At 45.2% G+C, this 24,615-nt stretch overlaps 2 protein-coding genes across 8 annotated transcripts in view; one reads left to right on the top strand and one right to left on the bottom strand.

The window, feature by feature from the left end:
* Positions 1–17,336, top strand: part of NDST2 (N-deacetylase and N-sulfotransferase 2) — a 123,722-nt gene extending 106,386 nt beyond the window's left edge. For all 3 annotated transcript variants that reach the window (XM_054636863.2, XM_077183219.1, XM_077183220.1), the window contains 12 exons: positions 1,803–1,890; positions 2,066–2,220; positions 3,722–3,907; positions 4,307–4,435; positions 8,017–8,199; positions 9,003–9,099; positions 10,262–10,385; positions 11,816–11,990; positions 12,219–12,389; positions 13,707–13,816; positions 15,316–15,418; positions 15,570–17,336. In XM_054636863.2, coding sequence (XP_054492838.1) covers positions 1,803–1,890; positions 2,066–2,220; positions 3,722–3,907; positions 4,307–4,435; positions 8,017–8,199; positions 9,003–9,099; positions 10,262–10,385; positions 11,816–11,990; positions 12,219–12,389; positions 13,707–13,816; positions 15,316–15,418; positions 15,570–15,695 — 1,647 coding nt within the window. In that variant the 3' untranslated portion in view covers positions 15,696–17,336. The remainder of the gene's footprint in view (positions 1–1,802; positions 1,891–2,065; positions 2,221–3,721; positions 3,908–4,306; positions 4,436–8,016; positions 8,200–9,002; positions 9,100–10,261; positions 10,386–11,815; positions 11,991–12,218; positions 12,390–13,706; positions 13,817–15,315; positions 15,419–15,569) is intronic.
* Positions 17,337–22,886: 5,550 nt separating this feature from the next.
* Positions 22,887–24,615, bottom strand: part of ZSWIM8 (zinc finger SWIM-type containing 8) — a 54,865-nt gene continuing 53,136 nt past the window's right edge. For all 5 annotated transcript variants that reach the window (XM_054636858.2, XM_054636861.2, XM_054636859.2 and 2 more), the window contains one exon: positions 22,887–23,903. In XM_054636858.2, the coding sequence (XP_054492833.2) occupies positions 23,700–23,903 (204 nt within the window). In that variant the 3' untranslated portion in view covers positions 22,887–23,699. The remainder of the gene's footprint in view (positions 23,904–24,615) is intronic.

Below are 24,615 nucleotides of genomic sequence, written 5' to 3'. Positions count from 1 at the left end.
ATTACTGTTCCTGGGTGGGGACTGAGGTAAAGATGTGGTAGGCAAGTGGCCATGGAAAAGCTAAAATCTTAGAAATTTGTCCCCAGCTGCATTTGGTGTCTGTGTTGTGTGGATGTGGGAATGAGGAGCAGGCAGTGAAATGTGTCTGTAGGGAAAGGTCTGAAAGCTTGGATCCCTCATAGAGAAGCATTGAGAGTGTCTTGTAGCACTGCACCTGTAATCTGTCTGTCTTCCCATCCTGCCATGGTAATGGACTGCCTGCCTTGAGTGTAAAACCACTCACCATATGTTTGAGGTGAATGGGTGATTGAAGTGAATTATAGAAGCCATTTTTAAATTAATCTGATGACCAGTGTTTGGTTAACAGTGGTTTGATCTATCAGTGGCAGCAGTGATTTGTGAGGTTATCCATAAGAAGTTGGTGTCAAGGCACCTCCATGGAATGAGTCTGCCTTTGTGAGTGCACATTCACTGCTGAGGGAGTGGTGCACCCAGACAGTGCCTATGGAGTGTGAGCTGTGTGAGGGCACCTTGTGGTGCTGTGTTCTGCTCCTGGGCCTGGGGAAGGGCAGCTGATGCAGGAAGATCTGTCCACCTTCCCCACATGGTTTGCTAGGTCTGTGTGCTTTCCCCAGAGTTATATTCCATGTTTCCTGTGTGATTACATCCAGCTGAAGTCTGGTGTTGAGAGGTCATCACCCTCACCTTGGTGCAGCCACAGATCCATTGCTTTCTGAGAAAAGCTATTAAAATCTAAATAGCCCAGGCAAGGACCAAGTCTGTCACTTGCCAACAGCCCTCCTGCTATCCCCTTGTTTGATTGGGAATTCTCCCACAGGGAGATGCACCAGTGATATTTCCCCAAAGCACACAGGTAGCAGCAGAGTGTTCATCTCACAGCTGCTCTCTTTTTATCGTTTTCCAGCAGAAGGAATTTGACTAGAATTAGTTTGTGTCCTACTTGTCTGTGACACACTGAGCCTCTGGGATTTGGGTTTTGGTTTGGTTTTTTTCTGTCAAGGCTGTGTGCTGTCTTACTCTGTACCCTGCTGGCCCCTGAGGTTTGTGGCACAAGGTTAAAGCAGTGACTTTGGACATTTAAAGTCATCGCAAGTGAGCACAAGAGAACCTGTAGGAGATGCAAGGATTGTGAATGTTGGCTTTCCCAGATTTTCTTCCCAGAATCCAGGAAACTTTTTCTGCTACAGATTTTTGGCACTTTCAAGGGAGCACAAAGTCAGGGAAACCTATTTGCTGTGGCAGGACTCTTTGCATAGGTAGTTCTGAGAATCCACCTTTCCTCTTTAAATAAAAGCCCCCTCCCTTTGGATCACTTACTGTTCATGATATTGACTTCTTTCATCTGTGTACCATAGACCATCTTCCTTTTCACTAGGACATAGACTGAGAAGGGGCAGAGTTTCATTAGCAAAGTCCCAGCCAACATGGCTGAAAAGGGAGCATTGAGGCTGAACCTGTAAAGTGTAAATAATCTATTGCTTTCAAGTGAGATTTATTGTCCTTTTGCCTTAGGACAGACACTCTGGGTCCCTCATATTGAAGTGGAGAGCATGACCTGACCATGGTTTTAAAGAGGCATCTTTTAGTACAGCAGAACTACTTCAAGTTAAGTCTGTGTATGAGGAGCACTTATCTGCTCTGCTCCACTCCAAGGGAAACAATGCCTAAGCCCCATCTCTTGTGATACCTCTTCAGACTCAACTGGGCGGTAGAACACAAAAATCATGTTACAGAGGAAAAAATATTAATATGAACATTTCTTTTCCCTTTTGTTCAAACAGGCTTTACTGAGCACTCAGAATAAGCTGAGAACTTTAGTCCCAAATTTCACCTTCAACCTGGGCTTCTCAGGGAAATTCTACCACACAGGTAAGCCCCTGGCACTCCTTTGTCTCAGCACCTGCATACAGCCCCTACCTTGGGGTGTGACTTGTGTAATGCAGTAGAGAGAGCATGACTGTTGGAAGGGGATTAGCTACTGCTTTTAAACATTGAGCCCCTCTTCTGCCTTTTGATTTTGCACTTCCTTTTCTGCTTTCTGTAGGTACAGATGAAGAAGATGAAGGGGATGACATGCTGCTCAAGCACAGGAAAGAGTTCTGGTGGTTCCCTCACATGTGGAGTCACATGCAGCCTCATCTTTTCCACAATGTCACTGTGTTGGCTGAGCAGATGAAGCTGAACAAGCAGTTTGCTGTGGTAGGGAGCATTGCAGTTTATTTACTTTACAGTGCTAATGCTTAAACATTTTTCTCCTGGAATAGCTGTTTGGACCCACTGAACCAAATACTAGTCTAGTATTTCAGCTGCATTTAAGCAAGGCAGTTCTGGAAGTTCAAATTGATGTGTAGCTCCTGCTGTCTTGAGGCAAGAAACACCATTCACATGCTTGCCTGTTCCATGGGACATGTTTCCCAGCACCTGCATGGCCCCAGGCAGCTCTGCTACATTCCAGGGTGCAAATCCCAAAGCTCTTGTTTCCTGAGGTGTGAACTTGCAGTATTGCCATCCCAATGCAATTAATTTACAAACTCTGGCAGTAAGCAAGCATTTCCTTTTCCATCCTTATTTAGTGTGGTTCTGTAAGGAAGTCACCTGGTCGAGAGTATAAAATGCTCTGTCTGCTAACAGCCCTTCTTCTGGCCTTTCAGACAATGTTGAAGGAAGTTACTTAGCTAGGAAGCACAGAGGAAATTCCCTGGGTTTTGGCAGAGGAGAGGGAAGCATTGAACATCCTGCATTGATGGAACAATGTCTGTTTAGTTCTTACAGCTCAGAGTTGAATATAGCATACATGTTTCACTGAAAAGAAATGTCCTCTTCACCTCTAGTTTGGTTCTTTTGATGGTAATCCCCTTGGGAATAACAGGCTGCTGTCTTGTGTTCCTGTGACACACATAGATGAGGAATGATCATGAATGCAGAGCACAGTCACAGCATTATAGAAACAATTTAGGCTCCTCCTTTTCCTGGTTAAATAACAATGCAGTCTTTTGCAAAGAGAGACAAAGCACAGAACACAATTACACATATTTAACATAAAACAGGCTAGCAGTCAGAAAAGGTTATTGCATCATTTAGGGGCTCTGGTTTTTTCATACACCACCAGGGCAGAGCTGTCATCATTGATATTGTTACCAGAACCATTTAGTGGAATTAAAACCCAAGAAATTCAGAAATTTCCTGTCATTTTAATGTAGCTCCAGGCCCCATCTCTTCACCTGCAATAGTCTCTTGCTCCTTGTCTGCTTTTCTTTGAATTGCTAGAGACAATACAGATCCCAGTCATCTTCCTTTTCTCTATATCAGTTAAGGAAATTTTGTTCTCCTTCTCTAGTGACTCACATCTAGGCATTGTGGGAGTAAGATGTGTCACTTACCAGCATTGATTAGTTTGTAGTAACCAGGGAGCCTGACCTGAAGGTTCTGAATTAATCTGATCTGTCACAGCTGCAAGCTACAAGACCATTCTTACAGCAGCTGTTACTAATGTTGAATGTCCTTGTTGGTACAGAATTCCCCTTCTAGTTCTACAGATGCATAAAGCAAGAAGTATGAGCAGTATTTCAGTTTTCCCAATCCAGAGAGTTTTCATGTTCCTCTGTCATCTTGCTCCAACTTGGATGCTGTTGCTAAATATGATCCTTATTAAGGCTATTAGTTAAATACCGAATTATCAAGCTGTATATTCTGCTTCTAGGAGCATGGGATTCCCACAGACTTGGGCTATGCTGTAGCCCCCCATCATTCTGGGGTTTATCCTGTCCACACACAGCTCTATGAGGCATGGAAATCGGTTTGGAGCATCCAAGTAACGAGCACAGAGGAATACCCACACCTACGGCCTGCCCGGTACCGGCGTGGATTCATCCATAATGGAATCATGGTAAGCACAGCAGAGCCCACTTGCCTGCCCAGGGAATGGTCTTCTCATGACCTCCATCAGGGACATTAATCTTAATATCACCAGTGTTTCCAAAATCAGTAAGTGAGGCAGAGAAGAAAAACTTAGCTAGGGTCAGTTCTGTGTTTCTCAGAACAATTCAGGGGTCAGTACTGAATGGAGAGCAAAACCAAGCCCATCTAGACTAAATGGAAATCCCAGGGGCTTGTTTACAGTGTGATGAGTTAGGTGGTTGAGAGGAATAGCAAGAGTCCTCTGCACCTATGTCACTTACACCCCTTACTCTTTATATTGATCCATAAAGTGCTGCTTTGACTCATTCTCACACAGATGCTGCTGCATCTCCTCTTGTCTAACTTTGCTTTTTTCTCATATTGCCAGGTTCTGCCTCGACAGACCTGTGGTCTTTTTACTCACACTATCTTCTATAATGAATATCCTGGTGGCTCAAAGGAGTTGGACAAGAGCATTCGTGGTGGTGAACTCTTCCTGACGGTGCTTTTGAACCCAGTAAGTTCATCTGAAAGGGGAATTTGTGCACAGCTGTCCCAGTGCCTGATATGGGAAAGGACTAGATCTTGTTGTGACCAGCTCTGGCTTGTGTAGGATCTGCAGCAGCTGTGGGTCTATGGCAGCCCCAGCTAAAAAGCTGTAGGAGTTTATACTTTCAGGTCTGGAAGCCAGCCTTCTGTCCCTATTGCCTGAGATAAATTGTTTTCTTTACACACCACAACCAAACCTTCCTGCTTGATAAAAGTCTGGAGTAAGGAGGTTGTTCTTTGTATTACGTATGGAGTGATCAGTCAGATGGAAAGAAACTGCTTTTTTCTCTTGACCATTTCTTTTCTGGGCTTGTGTTCCCATATGCTGGGTGAATTGCACCTTGCCCTACTCTGTGATTGTCAAATCTTGAAGCATGCAGAAATAGCCTCTGTGAAAGTAAAGGCTGTAGGTCTCTCCAGGAAAACCAGTTGCTAGGCTGTAATCTAGAGATCTTTACTGATCTAGGAGGCCCTGCCAAAGAATTAATAGAAACATAGTATCTAGAACTACCCATTAAAATTTACTGATAAGATATGATGGTCAAAGCTGCTGGCAGTAATCTGTGATCCAAAAACAATTTAGGAAAATTGTGTTCTGGTACAGGATGAGCTTATTTGCCAGATTTACTGTTGGCTCTTTGTGGTGACTTAGAACTCTTTCAGGGACCTTCGGATGCTTCCCATGTTTACACTTCTGCTTCCTTTTGGCAGTGTAGCATTTCTCTGTGTCAGAGCAGAGTGCTGTGCTCTAAGCTCCTCTGGTGTTTGCACAGTGACTCAGACCTTGCATTCCCCCCCTTGCTGATAGAGCCATCTCAGGGGCCTGATAGAAAGCTGGCCAGCTCTGCAGCCCCAGCAGTGATCCGTAGCAGACTTGGACCAGGCTCTTCCAGTCCTTTATGGTGCTTCCAGCTCCCATTAAGTGACATGGAGGAGTATCCAAGCCTGTATGTGTGTGATCAACTCCACAGTGCAAACAGAAGATGTTTGATCTTCTGACTAGTGAACAAGGTCTGATGTCAGAATAGCTGTTGATCCTGAGCACAGGCTGATTGCTTCTCACAAACGCTTCTGCTCACACTGCGCCGGCCGGTTACTGCTGTGCCCACAGCTGCTTGTTATTGCAAGGGTGCTCATACCCTTCTGTTTCTGTATGCTAGGCTCTTTGGGATCTTTGCTCTCATCTTTCCTCAGTGTGAAAAAAGGGAAATCACAGCACACTGACAGCAGAAGGGAGGGGTGAGGAGCGAGGTGTTACTTCCAAGTCAGTCTGCAGAGTCAGTGGGTGTGGATGAGAGGAAGGGAGGGAGACGGCCCTTGAGTGTAGCTTATGTCAGGAGGAGTGCTCGGAGCTGTTCTGGCAGCAGTAGCTGTGAGGGGGCAGAGCAGGCTGCCAGGCCTTGTTAAACAGTGCACATGTTACAGGCTGTGACTGCACGCTCAAAAGTCCAGGGAAATGGCTCATTGGCTGGATTTGTCTTTTCTTCTTCCAATCCAGTTGCTTGTGACTGTTTGCAGGTGGCAGCATTACCTGTGTGAGCCATTTTACCAAATGTAGTCAGTCTTGAGACACAGTTGCTAATTTGGAGCACATGCAGGCTGGTTTTTTCATTCTGGAAATCATGAAGGGGTCCCAGGTGGTCTCCTTTGTCCCCCCTGCTGCGATACTTGATTTGTGCCAGCGAGCCAGACTCCTCATACAGGAAATTTTTCCTCTATGTATTTCACCAGCAAATCAAAGGGATGAGGCATATTTTGCTGTCACAGAACCTCCCTGATGTCTCGCAGAAAGGGGCAAAATACAACATGAGATCCTCTTGCCACCATGCCTTGCAGTTACACAGATCTTTCTGTCCTCTGCTCTGTGTTGTATTTAGCACATCCTTACATAACAGCACCAAGCACACGCTGCTCTTTGAAGTGTAGTTGCCAGAGCCTGTCTGGCAGGGCCTCTCTGTCAGCTCAGTAGGGAACCAGAAGTGAAAAACTCCCAGGCAGACAAACATGATAAATCTTGATCTGCACTTACTTTCCATGTGTCCCAGAGTCCTACCAGTGTTTTCTGTTGCCTACCCAAAGATGCTGGGTTGTGAGCACTTTATGGACAGAATTAGGTTTGTTTCATACGGTCTTGGGGATGGCTCAGGCACAAAGAGCTACTTTCTATCAGTACCTCTTCTTTTGCTGAGACCAACCCATGGTGACACTGGGCAGAAAACTGAATTCAGACTTCCTCAGTGCCAGCAAATGTCTTCATCCCAAGACCATCTGTCTCCTGCTTCCCCATTTTGCTCTTTTCCTACTGTGAGTGGGAAAGCCATTCCTGTCCCCTGCCAGGGAAGCCTGTCACTGCTTCCTGACCTTACCTGGTGTCACCAGAATTGAACCCAGGACTGTACAGCAATGGGTGCCCCTACTGTGACTGAGGTCATGTTCCCTCCCTGCACTTGCAGACACTGGGCAAGGCGTGCTAAATCAGCCATTCCTCCAGTGGCCTCAGTGTTCTGCTTTTGTTTTTCTAACTTCTAACCAAGGTGTGGTTTATGTCTGGCAAGGTGCTGTTGTGTTACAGACATGGGATGCTGAATTCTATGGGACAGATCAAAACCACACACTAGAGTTAAGCTGACAAGAGTCCTTCACACTCTTTTCCAAAAATTAAAATAGTGAAAAACTGACAGGAGGGAAATGTATCTACTTGAGGGAAGAGATGGCTTGGCACAGCAGAGAGAGTGCACAACCTCCTGATCACTGCAGTGCTGAGGCAGCTGCCATGGCTGTTGAGTGCCACTTTGCCCATGGATGTTAAAGCTTGGCAGGACACTTTTCAGGGGTTGCCTGTGCTGAAGGTTCTTGCAGGCTAAAACTTACCAGCTGGTGTCTCTTTCTAGGACAGTATCCTGCTGCAGTGTCTCTTTGCAGTCTCTGTTCAGATCCCCAGACACACCTGTTTATATTTTAAAGTGGGAGTTGCCAGTTGTTCCTTTACATTTGAGATGTCAGTTCCAAAGAGAATGAAAGCTGATGGGCTGTGGGCCCACGAAGGACTCCTGTGACAACCGTCCCTGTGCTGTGTGGCCTGGCCTGCAGTGTGGTACCCCCTCCCTGGCCTGCTGCCCTGCTGTAGCAGACTCTGCAGCTCAAGAGGTTGCCCTGGTTGTGCCTTGGGGAGGGAAAGGGAAGCCCCTGTTTTCCCATGAAAGTGGCTTTGCGTGGTTTTTGAGTAGTAGGGAGTTACTGACTAAGCCTTGTTCACCTAAATGTCCTAGAGCCACTTGAATGGCATTTTGAAACTGTTCTGGACACATATCCAGGGTTCAGTTACCATGACCCTGCACCATTCCCAGGGATTACTGAGAGGTCTGTGCCCCTCCTCTGCTGAGTTCTTCTTGTCTTCCAAGACTGTTTCCTGACAGATGGACATTTGTCAGCCAAGACAGCCATGGCATTCTGAGTTGTGAACAGCTTCTTGCTGACCATGGAATCAGACTAGGCAGAAATAGTTCTGTTACCTGATTTACCAGTATCCCATGTCTTTTTTATTTTCAGATCAGCATCTTCATGACACACCTGTCCAACTATGGGAATGACCGTCTGGGACTGTACACTTTTGAGAGCCTGGTCAAGTTTGTGCAGTGCTGGACCAACCTTCGTCTGCAAACATTGCCTCCGGTCCAGCTTGCAAAAAAGTACTTTGAAATCTTCCCACAGGAGAAGAATCCCTTGTGGCAGGTGAGAAGGCAGCTTTTACCACTCCTAGTGATTTTGTAAGAGGTGTATCCCACATTTGAAGTGTAGCAAGACTGCTGATCCAGAGTACAGAGGGGTAAAGCATAAAGCTTTTAGGTTTAACTTTTGTGGCTTCAAGTTGCCTGTGACAAATGGTAAGGTGGAAGGGATGGGGAGTAGGAGCAGTAGGACACAGTCACAGTGTGAGCTTAGGGACATGGATTGACTGTCATACATGACCAGGGGCCAGCTTGCAGGCATTTGGGTCATTAAAGGGTTTGTTTTAGAGCAAGCTGCTGTGAAATGTAAAGTGTGCAAGCAAGAGCCCTGTTTGGTGCTGGAGGAGCTTGCAGGCATGTTAATGTGATTAATCTCAAAGTAATTTCACACTGCAGAATTCATGTTCATTAAATAAAAACACACTTATTCCATTTTATCCCAGTGCAGCAGCTCTCTGCATGGTAATGAGCAGATGAAATTAACTGAAGGTGATAGAGTTGTCTGTCTGCCAGAAGCTCACAGATGCTGAGCTGTGCTGTCACAGTGGCCCAGCCCAGAATGGCTACATAGGGCAAGGCCTGTGGTTAACACTCTCAGAGGGACTTTGGATCCCGTGTCACTGGAGCTTTTGAAAATAGTCCCCAGTGTTTTTACTTAACACTTGATGCCTGGCAGAGCAGCAGTGTGGCTCTGAAGTATTCTTCATATGCTAGGAGCATTTTCCCCAGAGGACTGGCCCTTCCAGCTTTTCCTCCCCTTGCCATTACCTTCTGTGGTAATGCTTAATCTCATCACTTGTGCTACAGAATCCCTGTGATGATAAAAGGCACAAGGATATCTGGTCGAAAGAGAAAACATGTGATCGACTCCCCAAGTTCCTCATCGTGGGACCTCAGAAAACTGGTAATGTGAACACTGTTATATAGATTGTGGCTTCCATCTCACTCTTGCAGAGAGCTGGAAAGGTCCATGCTGTAGCTCTATATGGCTGCCCTTTGCACAAGCTGCCAAATGGCCACAGAGGACATTTCAGACAATCTCAGATATGTTCTAACCTAAATCTGGCAAGTCTGTCAGTACTTTTCCCCCCTGGCACTGTGCTTGGCTTGCCCTACCTGTTTTGGCTTTCCAAAAGCTCAGAGAACCTGTGACCTTAGTGTGTCACAAACAGGCTGTCAGCAGGACTAAGCACACACACTTAGCAAATGCTACAATGAATGTCCTGTAGTGCTTTTATTGCTGCAGATCTGTGTACCCACTGCATGCTCCATGTCTCTGTCATTGAGAGGGAGAGAAACTCCTTTGTCTGATCTCTGTCACCACCTTTAAACTGCTGTGGCATTGTGGCTGGCAGTGACATAGCTGTATATACTGTACTGATGATTCCCTGCTACGCTGAAGAGAGCAAAATCTCTTCAGCTAAGACCAGGTCTTCAAGCCTTGGCTTTCTGTGTAATGCAGTGCAACAGCAGCACCAACTATTCACAGCAAATGGTGATCCTGGACTTGGGACCAGCTGTCCCAAGGTTGTCCCAGGAGAGCTGCTGTCCCCTGGCTGTGTCACTGGGCAGCTCTGATGGTGTGTGTGCAGCATGAACCCAGCTGTATCATGACCCAGGCTAGTTTCAGGTGGCTCAGTAAGAGCAGGGTAAAGGGAAAACATCTACAGCAAAGGCAGGACAAGGCGTCTCTGGTGGAGTTCTCACCCCAGGACACTAATGCTGTCCCTAGCACACCTCCTGCCCAGGCCACCTCTCATGCAGCACGTTTGTATTCTGCCACATGACAATGTGGCTGTGCCACTGGCATGGGAGTAACTGACATGGCTGGCAGATGTCTTGCAAAGGAGGCAGCTCAAATCAGCTGCATGAGTTAAAATGTGGATTGAATTTGACTGAGCAGTGCTTGGTGTCACTGCTGTTGTAACCTGTGTGAGTTACAGGGTTGGTCAGCTACAAAGGAGAGGAGTGTGCCCATCTGGGAACAGTTTCTTGCAGTGTAGGTAAGCCTTTAATTCAGCCAAATCACTGTGTGACCCAGGTCCCTTAACTGGTTCCTGTTGCAGGCACAACAGCTGTGCACTTCTTCTTGACCATGCATCCAGCTGTCACCAGTAACTTCCCAAGTCCATCCACCTTTGAGGAGATCCAGTTTTTTAATGGTCCCAACTATCACAAAGGAATTGATTGGTAAGAGACCTGACACATGTTCTTCTGTGATATGGTGCACCCATGCTGCCTTCTCCCAAGTCTCTCTGTATGTCTTCCTCGTCCCCCTTAGCAGCTTCTCTGTCTCGGAACAGCTGTTTTCCTCGCTTTGCTCAGTGCATGCTCTCTGTTTTCCTGGTAACCCAGCTGTGTAGTCCCAGGAGCAGCACAAGTAGTTTCTCATTTTACTGACTCTTCACCAGGAGAGCTGTAGGTATGAACTAGCTTTAAAAATTCAGCAAGTCCTTGATGAATGCACTGCTGTCATGAAGGTACTTTGACATGCAAAACAGACAGCAGTGTTTCCATTACAAAGTTCTTATGGTTTTAGAGTTAAAACACACAATACTGGAGGGGACAACCTCCCTGCTATTGTTCTCAAGCCTTGACACTTAGAACAACCACTGTATTCCTTGTGCTGGCTCCAGTATCCATATGCATACCTTGCTGTTTACATGTAGAAGTTTCCAACTGGCAGGCAAATTCTAGCCTCATCATGGCACTATTATGCCACTGTGTTTCCAGGGAGACAAAGTTTAAAGGTGTTTCTTACTCAAGGCAGTAACTTTAGCTGACAGTGGCACTGGCCTCCCTTGTGTGTGGCTCTGAGGGATGGCTGTGTGGCACAAAGGCATTCTGGGATTTCTTTATCCATGAGTCGTGGGAGATTGACTTCTCTAATCATTTAGGGGCCTTTTGAAAAGATACTGGAAGATGGTTAGTACTTGAGCAGAGCTCACAGAAGTCAAGCACTACAGAGCAGTTGCACTAGCTGACAGGTTAGAAAGTGAAGGCTTCTATGAGCATCCCCTGGAAAAGTCCTCCAGATACATGTGGAGTGTAGCATCACATGCAAGGGGAGAATCTTTGTATTTAACACGGAATTTGCGTTTGTTGCACAGCTTAGATTTGAGCACAGATCAGCCTTCCAGTGCTTCACAGTCCCCAGCTCACCTTACCCTCTTATTAATCAAATACCTGACAGTTTCCATGTTACTTATTCAACAAGCTCCTGTGAGGCAAGGCAGAGATCTTTACCCTGCACTTCAGCTATGGATTGAGGTACAAAGAGATAAATGCTTTAGACAGGTTTAAGTAAGTGATTGGTAACAAGGCAGGCACATGATTCTGACCTTACTCTTGGACAAAATGTCTTTCCAGCTAAAGCTTGCAACTGGGACCTTACCCTCAGGCTTTTCCTTCCACTGCCCAGGGACTCGGGGAACACACTCTCAGCAAAATACTTCCTTACCTTTGTATAATTTCTCAACTTTCTTTGTCATATGCCACCACCCCTTTTTGAGTCACGCCTTTGCTGCAGCTGTGTCTGTTGAAGAGGAGTAAGGGCATCGTGGGGCTGTGCCTTTTCTTATTGGGCCATGCTGCTCACCAGCATCCCTTCTGTTTGGCAGGTACATGGAATTCTTTCCCATTCCCTCCAATGCCAGCACAGACTTCATGTTTGAGAAGAGTGCCAATTACTTTGACACAGAGGTGGTACCGAAACGTGGTGCAGCCCTGCTGCCTCGAGCCAAAATCATCACTGTTCTGATCAACCCTGCAGACCGAGCCTATTCGTGGTATCAGGTAACTTCCCTGCGCTGGCTGGGGATTAACAGCTACAGAGATATTTCAGTGGGGGAGGTAGAAAGCCCACGGATGTGCTTCCCTAGAGGAGGCAGGTTCCCTGCAGGGTGTGGACACGTTCACATACAGAGGCATTGATGGGTGGCTGTGCTGAGTCATTGGGATCTGCACTGAGAAGCTTAAGGCGGAATCGTGTTCCTGCTCCTGAATCCAGCTTGTGTTTTTCAGCACCAGCGTGCTCACAATGACCCTGTGGCACTCAATTACACCTTCTACCAAGTGATCTCTGCGAAAGCCCAGGCCCCGCAGGAGCTGCGCACCCTGCAGAGCCGGTGCCTGTTCCCCGGCTGGTATTCCACCCACCTGGAGCGCTGGCTGACCTACTATCCCTCTGGGCAGGTAGGAGAGCTGCCTGTGGAGCCCCCTGCAGGTTTAGTGTAGAAGAAAGGGGAACAAACTGATTCAGGAGCATGTGCGCCCCCCCCCATAATTTTAGTTTTACCTTCTTTCTTGTCTTTTGGAACAAAAGCCACTACTTCCTTTCTCTTGTTATGAGTGGGTAAGAAATTAGGCTTGAATACTCCCAATTTTGCACTTTATTGTATTTGTAAAAGAAAATGACTGCATGAGGATACTGTGATCTCCTAGAATGCTCCACAGTACTGGGAATTTCAGCAAGAACAGCAGGGTTAGCACTCCCTTCCTTTCATCTTGGCAGTCTGCAGTCTAGGGACCTTCTTCAGACCCAGGTCTTCAGCCACTTGCTGTGGTTTTGTTGCTTTACAGAGAGGCTCATGGACTCTGCATCTTGTTAGTTCCCATGTTGTGAAGCCTTTAGCTGTCTGCTGAAGGGAAAGTTCACTGCAGAGATGTCAGGATTTAGTGTTTTGTGTATAAATTTGCAAAAATGCAAATGAATAGACAGTGTAGACTATTTCGGTCTCTAAATTCTGAAGACATTTCTAAACTGTCTAAGATTATCTATCTATCTACCTATCTTTGTGTATATATATATATATATATATATATATATATATGTGATTACTGTGAGTCAGATGTTTCATCAAGTTCTTTCTGCTGCTGGGGTTATTCTTCAGACAGTCTGTAGTCCAGCAGAGGGTTATAATGTCCATTTGGTCTCTTATTCTCTGCCAAAGCAGCAGAGCCTGAACTGTACATGACAGATGTGTCAAGACTAAAAGAGAGATGGCAAAGCATTCTTAGGCTTGTATCTCATTGCCTTACTATTCCTGGAGGTTATTGCTTGAGGAATGATGGAGCCAAACACCCACCTCCTTGTTCTTACTGCAGGTCAGTCTTTAGTTTGTGTGACTGTTGCTCTTTGGAGTAGATAATTTATTAGCACAAATGTTGTTCATTGTCTATGAGACATGTAACAGGAGAATACCTAGCACAATGGCTGCTGACATCCAAAAAAAAAGGGTTTCCAGAGACAATCTGTACATGCTGCTTCGGGGCCTTAGTTACAGGGCATTTGGTCAAAGACAACTTTATTAAGCAAAGCCTGTCATGTGGCCCATATCACAACTTCTCTATCTCTGGTGACAAATGGGCCACATCCCCCACTGTGTTGTTCTAGAACAGACAGATTTTGGCTGCCTGTACTCACAGGCCAGGGCAGTTGGAGATGGAGGAAGCTCACAGGTGTCAGTCAGCACAAGCTGGCAGAAGCTAAGGCAACTGTTCTCTTTTCAGCTTCTCATTGTGGATGGTCAGGAGCTGAGACACAACCCTGCCTCTGTAATGGACAACATCCAGAAGTTCTTGGGAGTTACGCCGCTCTTCAACTACACCCAGGCCCTCAGGTAGGGAAATAGCTCCCTTTTGGGAAAATGCTTTCTCAGCCAGGAAGCCCATGATTAAAAGAATACTTCTTGTCTCTGATCACAAGATCTGCCAAGATCTTGGTTGATCTGCCAGATCAACCATTTCACAGTTAATGCCTAACCCTAAAATTAGATTCAGATAGCATGAGATGCTTTGTGGAGACTGAAATCACACCTTGGTGTTTCCTGAAATTATAGGGGAAGGACAAGGTTCTGACACTGTCTTGGAGAAGAATGAAGTTGTTCACAGCAGTAACTATATTTTTTCCATCTGGTCTTTGTGTTTCAGAAAAGGTGCTGGAATTATTAGCACTCCTTATGCTTTGTGTTATACATACATGTATTTGACAAAAAGTAGAAGAGGTATGATAAAAAATGTGTGACAATCTGCTCATATCTTCACCCAGATGGAGATTAGGGCTGCACTGCACAGTTTTGAGGTAAAGAGTCTGTTATTAGAGATGATGTGGATTTGACAGGTGCCCAGAGCTGTCTGAGAGGGAGCATTAGCAGAGGCACCACCTCACTGCTACAGTTACAGGGTGTTTCTGAGCTGTGACTGTGATCTTGCCCACACTGCATGTACAGTTAATCTGAATAGATTAAGTGCTGTTGAAGGTGTACTGTGGCCATACCAGTTCAGTGGAACTGTTCAGTGGAAACTGTGCAAGCCCACTGAAGATGCTGAATATTGTTCTTTGCAGGTGAAAACTGTTTTCACATCTTCTCTGCTGTCACAGCCTATGCCAGCTGAGGATGGTGGGTGGGGATGCCCTTTCCTTTCACAGTAAAGAGAGGACAACTAATTCAGTTCTCCCCCTTCAGCTGTTTCCAAAGGGGTGGCACAGAGCTCCTCAGGGGGGAACAGATTTAGAGAAATGTCAGGTTACTTGAAAGCTTCACTTGCTGCAGCACATGTGCCAATGGTGAATGGAGTATCTACGGTAGAGGTAGTGCCAGTACCCCTCAGCCAGGGTCAGAAAATAGATGGGATTTGTCAGCTTGCCTCCAGTTTCTTCAAGGGACCTGCTCAAACCTCAAGCTCACCTTGGCCAGCTGAAGGGACAGACCAGGCCAGATCCAGACATGGTTCCCAGCATTGCCTCATGCCTGTGTTTGAGCAAGAAAAGAAACACTTGACTCTTAATAAACAGTCAGGGGATTCTCTAATACTCAACTATAGTGAGGAGATTTTAAAAGAATTTACATACACCAAAAAACTGATTATTATCTTTCCTCCCAGCTGAACAGACAAACTGTGTAACCATGGTACAGCTGAAATTTGCACAAAGCTGAAACCACCATGTTTGTAATAGATTTCTTGTCAAAGTAGTCCAGTGCTAAAAAATCCAAGGAACCAATATCACAAAATAAATAGGTAAAACACTGAAATAGGAAATAACTATGGAGTTACTTAATTGCTGCTGCTGCTAATTGGGTATGTGGCTGAATCTTTCAAAGATAAATGTCTTTTTCAGATTTGATGAAGCAAAAGGATTTTGGTGCCAGCTGCTAGATGGAGGAAAGACTAAATGCCTAGGAAAGAGTAAAGGAAGGAAATACCCTGATATGGATTCCTTGGTGAGTAGCTGTCTCAAATCTCTTGACAACAAGAGAAGTAGAAACATCCCAGCAAACCCACATGGATTTTCCTACCCTCTGTCCTAGATGACCTGTGGAGCATGTGTTGAGGGTAACATCTTTCATGCTCATGTGTCTGTTTTTTCCACAGTCACGGCTCTTTCTAAGAGACTTCTACCGGGAGCACAACATTGAATTATCCAAGCTGATGAACAGACTGGGGCAGCCCCTTCCTACCTGGCTCCGAGAGGAACTGCAAAACTCCAGCTGGAGCTGAGAGGGACTCCCTGGCCCCAGTGCCATTGGCATGTGTGGTGCTCCAACATGTGCTATGATGCCATCTCCTGTCAAGCCAAAACAACTGGACAAAGGAGCAGAGAATGTGCATGTGGAGCCTTGCCCCACCCTTGGAAAGGGCTGCTGCCCTGCCACTGCCTTGGGGCATAGAGTGCAAGTCACATTCTTGAAGTATTAATGGTGTGCTACTGCAATTCAACTTTTACTTACAGGAAGGATTTGAAATGCCTGCCCTACTTAGAGCAGGGGAGAAAGCAGAGTTAACACTTTGTGTATTTTTAAATTACTTTTCTCAGTCTATGAAACAGGCATGAGCTGGAGTTAATGTGTTACTCCTCTGAGCCCAGAAGTAAAGGCTGAAGAAGGGAGACAAGTGAGCCCACTGCTGAGAAAAGAGCAGCAGCCTAATAAAAGGGGAATCCAGTGCAGTGAAGCCCAGCTTTTACCCGTAGTGTATTTGGCACAGCGAGGCCCAAGAACGCCCTGTTCTGCCCGTGCCCATTGCTTACAGTGCCGCTGTGTGGGGATGGTGGGGACTGCACCTGCGGGGACAGGCACAGACAGGTAACCTTGTCCCTCCTTAGCTGCAGGGCTTGGGGTGGATACACTGTCTGCTGACTCTGGTCAATGAATTGCTTTGTGATCTTAGAGAAAAGGTTTGTCACATGTGGCAACATGGCAAGTATTTCTCTGCAGGGACTTAAGACGTTTCAAAAGATAACCAAGGAGCAGTAATGTACCTGTAGAGCACTCGGGAGGTGTAAGTGCAGCCCAGCAGCAGGGGGAGGCAAAGCTCAGGTATTGTAAAATATGGCTGATGTTACAGCTGAAAACAGGCAATTCAGTTCCCCATGTCTGATCAGCTTAAAAAACAAATCCCTTTCCAACAGTTCCAGCATCCCTATCACATAGTCCAGTTGCTAGCACTGTTTAAATCTTCTTGCACGCCAACAGTCCAAGGAAAAAAGGAAAAAAAAACAGTTAAAAGTAAGTATTGTTCAGCTACAAAGGGACAGCTTTGCACCAGAAGTGGTTCCCTATGCCTACAAGGGGCTTCTGCAAAGTACACGAAGGTACTTTTCCTCCTGCAGTTACTGGATAATTATTCTCAGAGGAAATCCCCCATCATGGTTGTACATATTTTCTTTGAGCCCTCCTTCCCAGGCACAGGTGGTCCTTGGAGAGTTCTGCAGTGGGGCAGGATCCACATGAACAAGTCATGGAAACTTCCACAACTGTCACAAGCCAGTTCTCTCTCATCCACAGAGAAGTTGCTTAAACTGACCTTTTCCATTGAGCCTTAGGTATTGTGTATTTCTGAATGAATGGTGCATTTACCGTTGTATGTAAATGTATATAGTATGCAATATAGTATTTTATTTCATGTGCCCTAGGAAAGGGTTATTTTGTGCAGCCAAAAAACGGATGGAAAGACTAGAAACCCCTCTCTCATTCCTGTTAGAGAGAAAAGCCCAACTTCCTGCACTTGATTCATGTATAGCATCATTCACATTGAATGATAATGAAGAAATTCTTGGCTCTCGAAGCTGAGCACATGTGTCTCAATAAAGGCTAGAAGTAGTAGTAAGTGGAGATTCAATAAATGTACTACTTATTTTTCTTCTTTGTGATGATTTGGAGTGGTGTCATGGACCCTAAGTTGCTACAAGGGTAAGAAAAACTGGAACTCCTCCTCCAGGCCTTAGGCCTGATATTTGGAAGGGCAACAGTGGTGTTTAACTTACATTTGAAACAAGGTACAAGCAGTGTGCTACTTGCAGCCAGGCTGGAGTTTGAGACTCATTCTCACTGGTTTGTAGTAGTGATGACGTTGGGGCCATTCCTGGCTACTGCAGTTGTTTCCAGCTGCTGTGCTTGCCACAGCAGAGCTTGGCTCTGTAGCTCCTGTCCAAGTGTGCCTGGCACAGCAGCCCTCACAGTAAAAACTGGAAGGAAAACATTGTTTGAATAGTCAAGCTTGTGAGAGCATTGTAAAACAGTCCTACAGCTTTCCTTCCACCAGACACTTCACAAATAACCCTGGCAGCAGCAAAGCATTTTCACATGCTGCCACAGGAGGTGGAGGATCCAGGACCAAGGATTGTGCTGCTCCCTTAAACGTTATCCTGCTCTTAATTCATTATAGGTTGTCACACAATCACTTCCTGCTTTACCTCAGAGTATGGTACATCTTTGAGGAGAGGCCCAGTAAAAATAAATGTGGTCTGAGGAATAAATGTTGGGAGGGGCTCGGTAAGTCAGTGTTACTTTACTGGTAATAGACTGTCACTCAAGGCAGCAAATGGCAACTGTGGAGTCTCATTATCTATTTCTTTCCTCCCCTGGTTGCTTAATTTCTGCACTGCACTAGTTCTTACTGCTTATGCTAATGACAGACAAAGCACCTGCTGTGGTCAGCTCCAACTACAGGACATCCTTACCTGATGAAAAGCTGTTTTCCAATCTGCACATGGATGCAGAAGCTACCTGCCTTCCAGTCATCGCTTCAAAGCTGTGGAATCAAACACTGCCTCCTAAGAGAAGCATGTATAATGTCAGAAGCTCTGTGATACCAAAAAGCCAACAAGCCCCCTCTTTTTTAGTGAGAGACACTGGGTACTAGATACTGACCCATTTGACACTAAAACATTGCAGATCCTCACCCTTCCATAGCAGAAACAAACCTCACCTTCTTGCCTCACTGCTGCATAGAAGTTCATGGTAACCAGTTCACGGCTAAGGCAAAGGAAAATAAAAAGCACAAGACAGGACCTTAAGGGTTTTTTTGGTAATGTATTAAAAAACTTCTTTAGTCTGATGCAACTCTCATTTAAAAAGGAGTAATTTGGCCCAGGAAGCAGAAGGCCACGTAATTCTTAGAGCCAAGTGCATGGGAGGTGAGAACTGGCAAAACAACACTAGGAAACTCTTTGGAGCTTGTGCTGGCCAACCACCTCAGGAATTCAATCAGGAACATACTTAAAAGTTCTCTGCTGTCTCTTTCTAGTCAGCACAACGTTCAGGGAGCCCTGGTATGAATCTCAGCTATAGGGTGAAGACCTGGTAAAGGAACTGGAGAATTTCTCTGTAGGTGGCAGCATGTATCAATTCTACACAAAAAGCTGATCACTGAAAATTGCAATTTTCATTGGATGACAGCACTGCAAAGACAAATATTCCTGACAGAATCCTGCAGCTCCTGGAAGTCAGAATGACACACAGGAATCTAACAAGCCACTTGATCAACCGCTTCCTGATGTTTTTCAGTTCTTGCATGCAGTTGGAAAGAAAATCCTTTGATTCCTTGCTGATCATTTTGCTGTGTCAGTAGTAATAGGGCCAGGAAAGTAATGATAAACAGGTCTGAACATGCCAACTGAATCAAACAATGCTGAATCCTGAGGGACTCCTGGCTGACATGGTGCACACAAGACACCACCACAGTAGCAGCCAACACATACAAGTGTTTTCAGGCTGCCTCAACCCAGGAATCCCATCCCCCAGCACATAGCAGAACATAGGTGGAACACTGGTACCTTCTCTCCATTTATCAGTTTGTTTGTTCCTTTTTTTTCTTAAAGGCTTGTAGGGGTTAAAAAACACAACAAACCAAGTAATAGTCACCTCTGAAACACTTAGCAGACTGTTTTGCTACAAAAAGTATTCCTGACACTCATCTCCACTATTCTATGTGGAAATAAAGAATCTATTATTAGCTTTAAAAAGTGGCTTTCTTCCAAGACTTGGTTTCTCACCTTTCTCATCTCCATAGCTTTGTCAGCTCTCACATCTCCCCACAATGCTTGTAAAGCAGCAGGTCCGTAGTGGTGACACCATTGCACAGTCAGAATCCAGCTCGTGGTTGTGTCACTTACAGTGACAGGATCATAAATCAGGCTGGGCCATAATGCCCCAGGTCACTGCAAAAGGTGCTTTTCAGGACTTAGAGGAAAAAGTTCTTGGCTGACTTAAATGAGGCAATGCAAGCAGGACATGGAAGGAAATGTCAGGGACCCAGTCCCTGTTTACAATGCATGCTACATACATATACAGATATCTACTGGATTTAATGCATTTCCACCATTTTCCCCCCAAAACTCACAACTCCTTCATGGCAAAAAAGGAATTGTGCAGTGCAGCCTGGACAGCACTGAGTAGTTATGAATACTGTAACTGGGAGCAGACAATGCCCTCAAGATAAAAGGTCACTTGTTTAGAGAGCACAATCAGTCTTTACAAGAAGCAGAAACACTACTCAGTAGTGGCAGCTCCTGACAGCACACACAGTTCATCTGCATGGTGCCCTCAGGGAGAGCACTCACAAATCCTCAGCTCAAATAAAAACCCTCACCCAGAACAGCTCCAGCTCCACTTGCAGCTTCCACAAATTAATGCTACTTTGGGAGAGGTGCCTCCACCAACCTGCCCCAAGTGCAAATACCCTTAAAATGGAAACAGGAAGCAGGAATGAGTTCAAAAGCCACATTTGAATAATTCTGGGGGCAAGGAGATAGTGAGGGGGAGGCAGTTTAAAAAAGAACAAACCACCAACCAGAAGATCCTGCCTTCACCATAATCATGTCAATGGCAAATTCAGGCATAGAAAGAGAAAACACAAAGTATTTTAAATAAACTAGTTGAGAGCCATTCGGTCTATGGCTTAAAAGGGTTTAAAAGAAAACTCCTGCAACAGTCACGGTGAGCAGATGCTGAGAAGTCCTGATGGCCCAACCTTTTACTTTCTGCACCTCAGTTTAAAAAAAAAAAAAAAAGTCAGTGGTAGCAGACCATTGTGAGAACATACATCTCTTTTGGCACATTCTCTTCCCAGTTACATCCTGAAAAATTCATTTTTATATCCTGCCCTGTCTCTTCATGTCTAGGTAAGAAAAATACAACTTTTCTGCCTCTTCTAGAAAACTGGTCTAAATTTATGCCATGTTGTTACAGCTGACAACTTTGACCAAGAGGTGGTGAAGAACTTCATGGGAACTTCAATGTTTACCCCATCTCCACTGACTGAAGTTTCCAAGGTTCCACAGAGCACTCCAGCACTGTGTAGCAATAGCCAAGCTGGTGCTAAATAAGCTGGGAAAGTAAAAGCTGTATTCTGCTTCAAAATACCACAGTTCCAGGCTTGATAAAAACCAAACCCAAGCAAAAAAAAGTTTAAAACTAGTTTCAACAACTCTCCAGAAGACTAGTTCTGAATAGACTCCCCAAAAACCAAAATAAAAATCCCAAATAAATTGTAAGGACTGTAAAGAAAAACTAGACAGGGGGATTTTTCAGCTAATTACAGCCATACCTGTTGCCAGGAATGTCATTTCATTACAGGACAGCTCAAACTCACCTTGTTCAAGGGCTGTAAAGACACTGAAGTTCAAAGGCAAACACTGTTCTATTAACTCATATTCCTGGAAAATGCCTCCAAAAGAAAATTTTCACAGGCAAGAAAGATGGTAATAGATGAACATGTCCAGAGATAGAGACACTTCATGTGCTGCTGGCAAAGTCCTGGAGAACATTTATTCCAAGTGAAAAAACATGTGTTAAAAGTCAAAGGAAATTTGAGTTGCCTTTTACAGGTCTTCTGCTGAAATGTCTTTTCAGAATTTCTAAGCCTGTATATTTTGTATATTTTTCCCCACTCCTGGAATACTGACTAACAAGACTGCAGTGGGTAATAATTTTTTTTTAACAGGAAATGAATGCTTGTGGGGCCATCAGGACTCATCCCATCTCTTAGGAAGGAAAAATACCTCAATAACCTCACAGCCACATGGCAGTAAAAAACATCATCATCCCTTTCCTTACTTTCTTCTGTCCTTGCTCAGATATATTTCATGGGACTTGGCTCAGGAACAACAACATATTACCAGACACAGTGGTCTGAAAACTCACCTGCTCAGCGTCAAGTGTGTTTTTCCAATCAACATTACAGATGAGGCCCTGACGTTTCAGAGTAATTCAATCTGTTCAATCCAAATCCCTGTTCAATCCAAATTCTTAATGCTACAGATCACTTCTGCTCCTGATACTTAATATTCAGCTCTTTTACCCATTTCCCTTCTGCTTCTTTCCTTCTAAAACATGCTCCCTTCTCTTCCACAGATTTTCCCCTATAGCATTAGAAATATTAGACCTTATTAGACAACTCATTTTTCTCTATGCTCCTTTCACAGTTCTGAACATGCAAGAACCAGAGCACAGAAAGTGTTCTAGGAACCTAAACCTTCCACACATCATCAGGCTGTGCTCTCCAGTCAGATCCAGAAGTTTTGCAAAATAACAGGCAGCTCATAATCAACACAGACTTCAGTTTAAAAACCACAGAACCTAACCCATTATTATCACCATCTGCATTTCTACTTAGCATGTAACTAGACACCTTATGGAGGAACACAAGGAGCTATAAGGAGATCTTTAAATAGTTACTGTTGCACAATCAGAAGTAGAGAAAGTAAGCTATACTCTCTGGCCTGTGCACTACACAAAGCCAAACCAAAAGAGCCTGTTCATCTCTTTTGCTCTATGCCTATGATTTACTTTATTCTTTAAGAGCATCATTGAAAATATCAAACAGGTACATATTTCTAACTTGCAGAAATTAAAACTCATTGGTAAACCCAAGTAAGAAGCAAAATACATTACTGCTGAGAAGTGGGATTCTTAACATCTATAAGTCATCTAACTTCCACTTTTAAAAGCCCTGAAAGCTATGTGCTTATACACTTAAGCTATCTAAACTTATTTTCTGCAATGTCATCCCTACTAGATACCTTTCACAGTCCACCACATACCTCTCATACCACCAATACATGGGAGCAGCTGGTGTTCTACACAATACTTGGGAAATACAAGGCTCTGCATTATCACACAGTATCAAGGCTAGAAAAGGAAGCCAGTGACTGACAGAACTGTAGGAAGAACATCCCAGACTTACCACCAACTCTCCCAACACCCATCAAACATGTAGCTCAGCCTCTGCAGAGGCAGGTCATTGTCAGAGCAGTACCAGGCAAGAAACCTTTGGGCCCCATGTTGTGCTGGACTGCTGCTCTCCAGAGCACAGCAGCCACCTACCAGGGCTCATAGGAACTCCCACTGACACACAGCTGGCCAGCTCCTTCAGACTGCCAACATCATAGCAGAGAGAAGAGAGAGTCAGTCTAAGAAAACAAGTGTTTAATCAGGAAACGAGAAGAAACGAGGGATAAGAAAGTGATTACAGGAGAGTAATACCCCAGCCAAAAGAAACAGGATTGTACAACTTGGAACAACCAGGATCAAAACATTCTATGAGCCAGCAGTGCCCAGTGAGGAACGCTCCTGAGAAAGAGCTCAAGCACTCCTGGCAGTCTCCAGGCAGCTCAGTGCAGTCAAGGACTCACTGCCCGAGCTCCAGCCTCTGTCCTCAGCTGCTGCAGAAAGCTGCAGAGGTGGCCCTGGCCCTGCTACTCTAGTCTCAGCTTCTCTCACCAGGAGTTGCTGAAAGGGATGGAGGAAGCACTCGCTGTGCACAGCAGTTCCAGCCACTCTCCAAAAGGAGATGGTGTGTGGAGTAAGAGAAGCCCATACAAAAAAAAAAGTTTACATATTTATAAATGCTAAAATAAATATTTCAGACAGAATCCCCAACCCCTCTAACATGTGCGCAATCACACTGCAAACTGCTCGCAGGACAGCCTCCAGGGCTCAGGGAGAAAAGCAGTGACTACACAGGGCAGCCAGCTCAACTTCCTTCTCATTTCCTGATGCTTCTCAAGCCTGCAGCCCCCTGAGAAGGAGGAGGAAGAGCGAGCAAAGCAGAGCGCCAACACGCAACAGTGCTGGAGAGGAATGTCATGGTATAAATACATCAGATCAGTGGCTTCCAACAAGTTAAAACTAAAATAAAAAAGACACCAGAAGGAAGGATGGTGTAAATGGAACTAAAACTATGTTGGGCAAAGGGTTGTGTGTCCGGGAACTCCACCTGATGTCATGGTGAGAAGGTGGTCATTTCCAGAGAGACCCTTTGCCACAGCTCCTTTGTCTGCTTGCTGCGCTTTAGGTTCTGGAGAATATCATTAAACTGCATCATGCCCATGGGAGTCAGGCAGAAGGCGCTTCTGGCGCTGCGGATGGCATTCACAAAGTCATCGTAGTCAGCTGGAGTGAGATGGATCAGTCGATGATGGATGTACTGGATGGGAAAAGGGAAAGAGCCTTAAGGCATTTGCTCACCACCCTCCTGCTGGTGAAACTCACAAGATCTCCCAGAGCAATAGGTCACATGGTCCTGTTACCCAGCAGTGGTCCAAGGCTGGCAGCTCTGACAGAGAAGAGTACCTCAAAGGCAGCAGTGCTGTATCCTACACCCCAGCACACCCAAGGGCAGTGCTCCTCAGAGCACCAAAATGCAGCATCAGCAAGTGTCCTCTATGTCATGAGCACTGTATTGAGCCATAGTACAGCACTAAAGGCCCAGGTGTAATATTGTAATATTCCACCCCACCAGCATCCAAGCCTTACAACCTTTCATTCTGCAGGTTACACCCAGCCTGGTCACTGCACATCTCTTTGCTAAGGGACATGGGCTGAGTTAAGTTTACACTAAATTGCTACAAAATATCTCTAGGCTTAACACTGTCACTTCTATCAGCTTCTCAAACAAGGCCCCAAGCCAGCAGGCTTAGCTTTCAAGGCCAAATGAAGAAGCTGTTATGTCTCAAAAATACCATCTAGGATGATAGAATAGCTAATCCAACCTTGACAATATGGCTACAGAATCACCCTTTGGTCGTTTATTCAAGAAGAAGGTATATGTGATATGTCCTGACTGCACTGTTTTAAAGAGCAGGCAGCTTTAATATTCCAGCTGGCTCACTGAAACACTGGTTTCAACAAAGCCTGGG

Source organism: Agelaius phoeniceus, chromosome 9, assembly GCF_051311805.1.
Source record: "Agelaius phoeniceus isolate bAgePho1 chromosome 9, bAgePho1.hap1, whole genome shotgun sequence".
NCBI lineage: Eukaryota > Metazoa > Chordata > Aves > Passeriformes > Icteridae > Agelaius > Agelaius phoeniceus.
The sequence above is the reverse complement of the archived record's forward strand: the minus strand, read 5'-3'. Positions and strand labels throughout refer to the sequence as shown.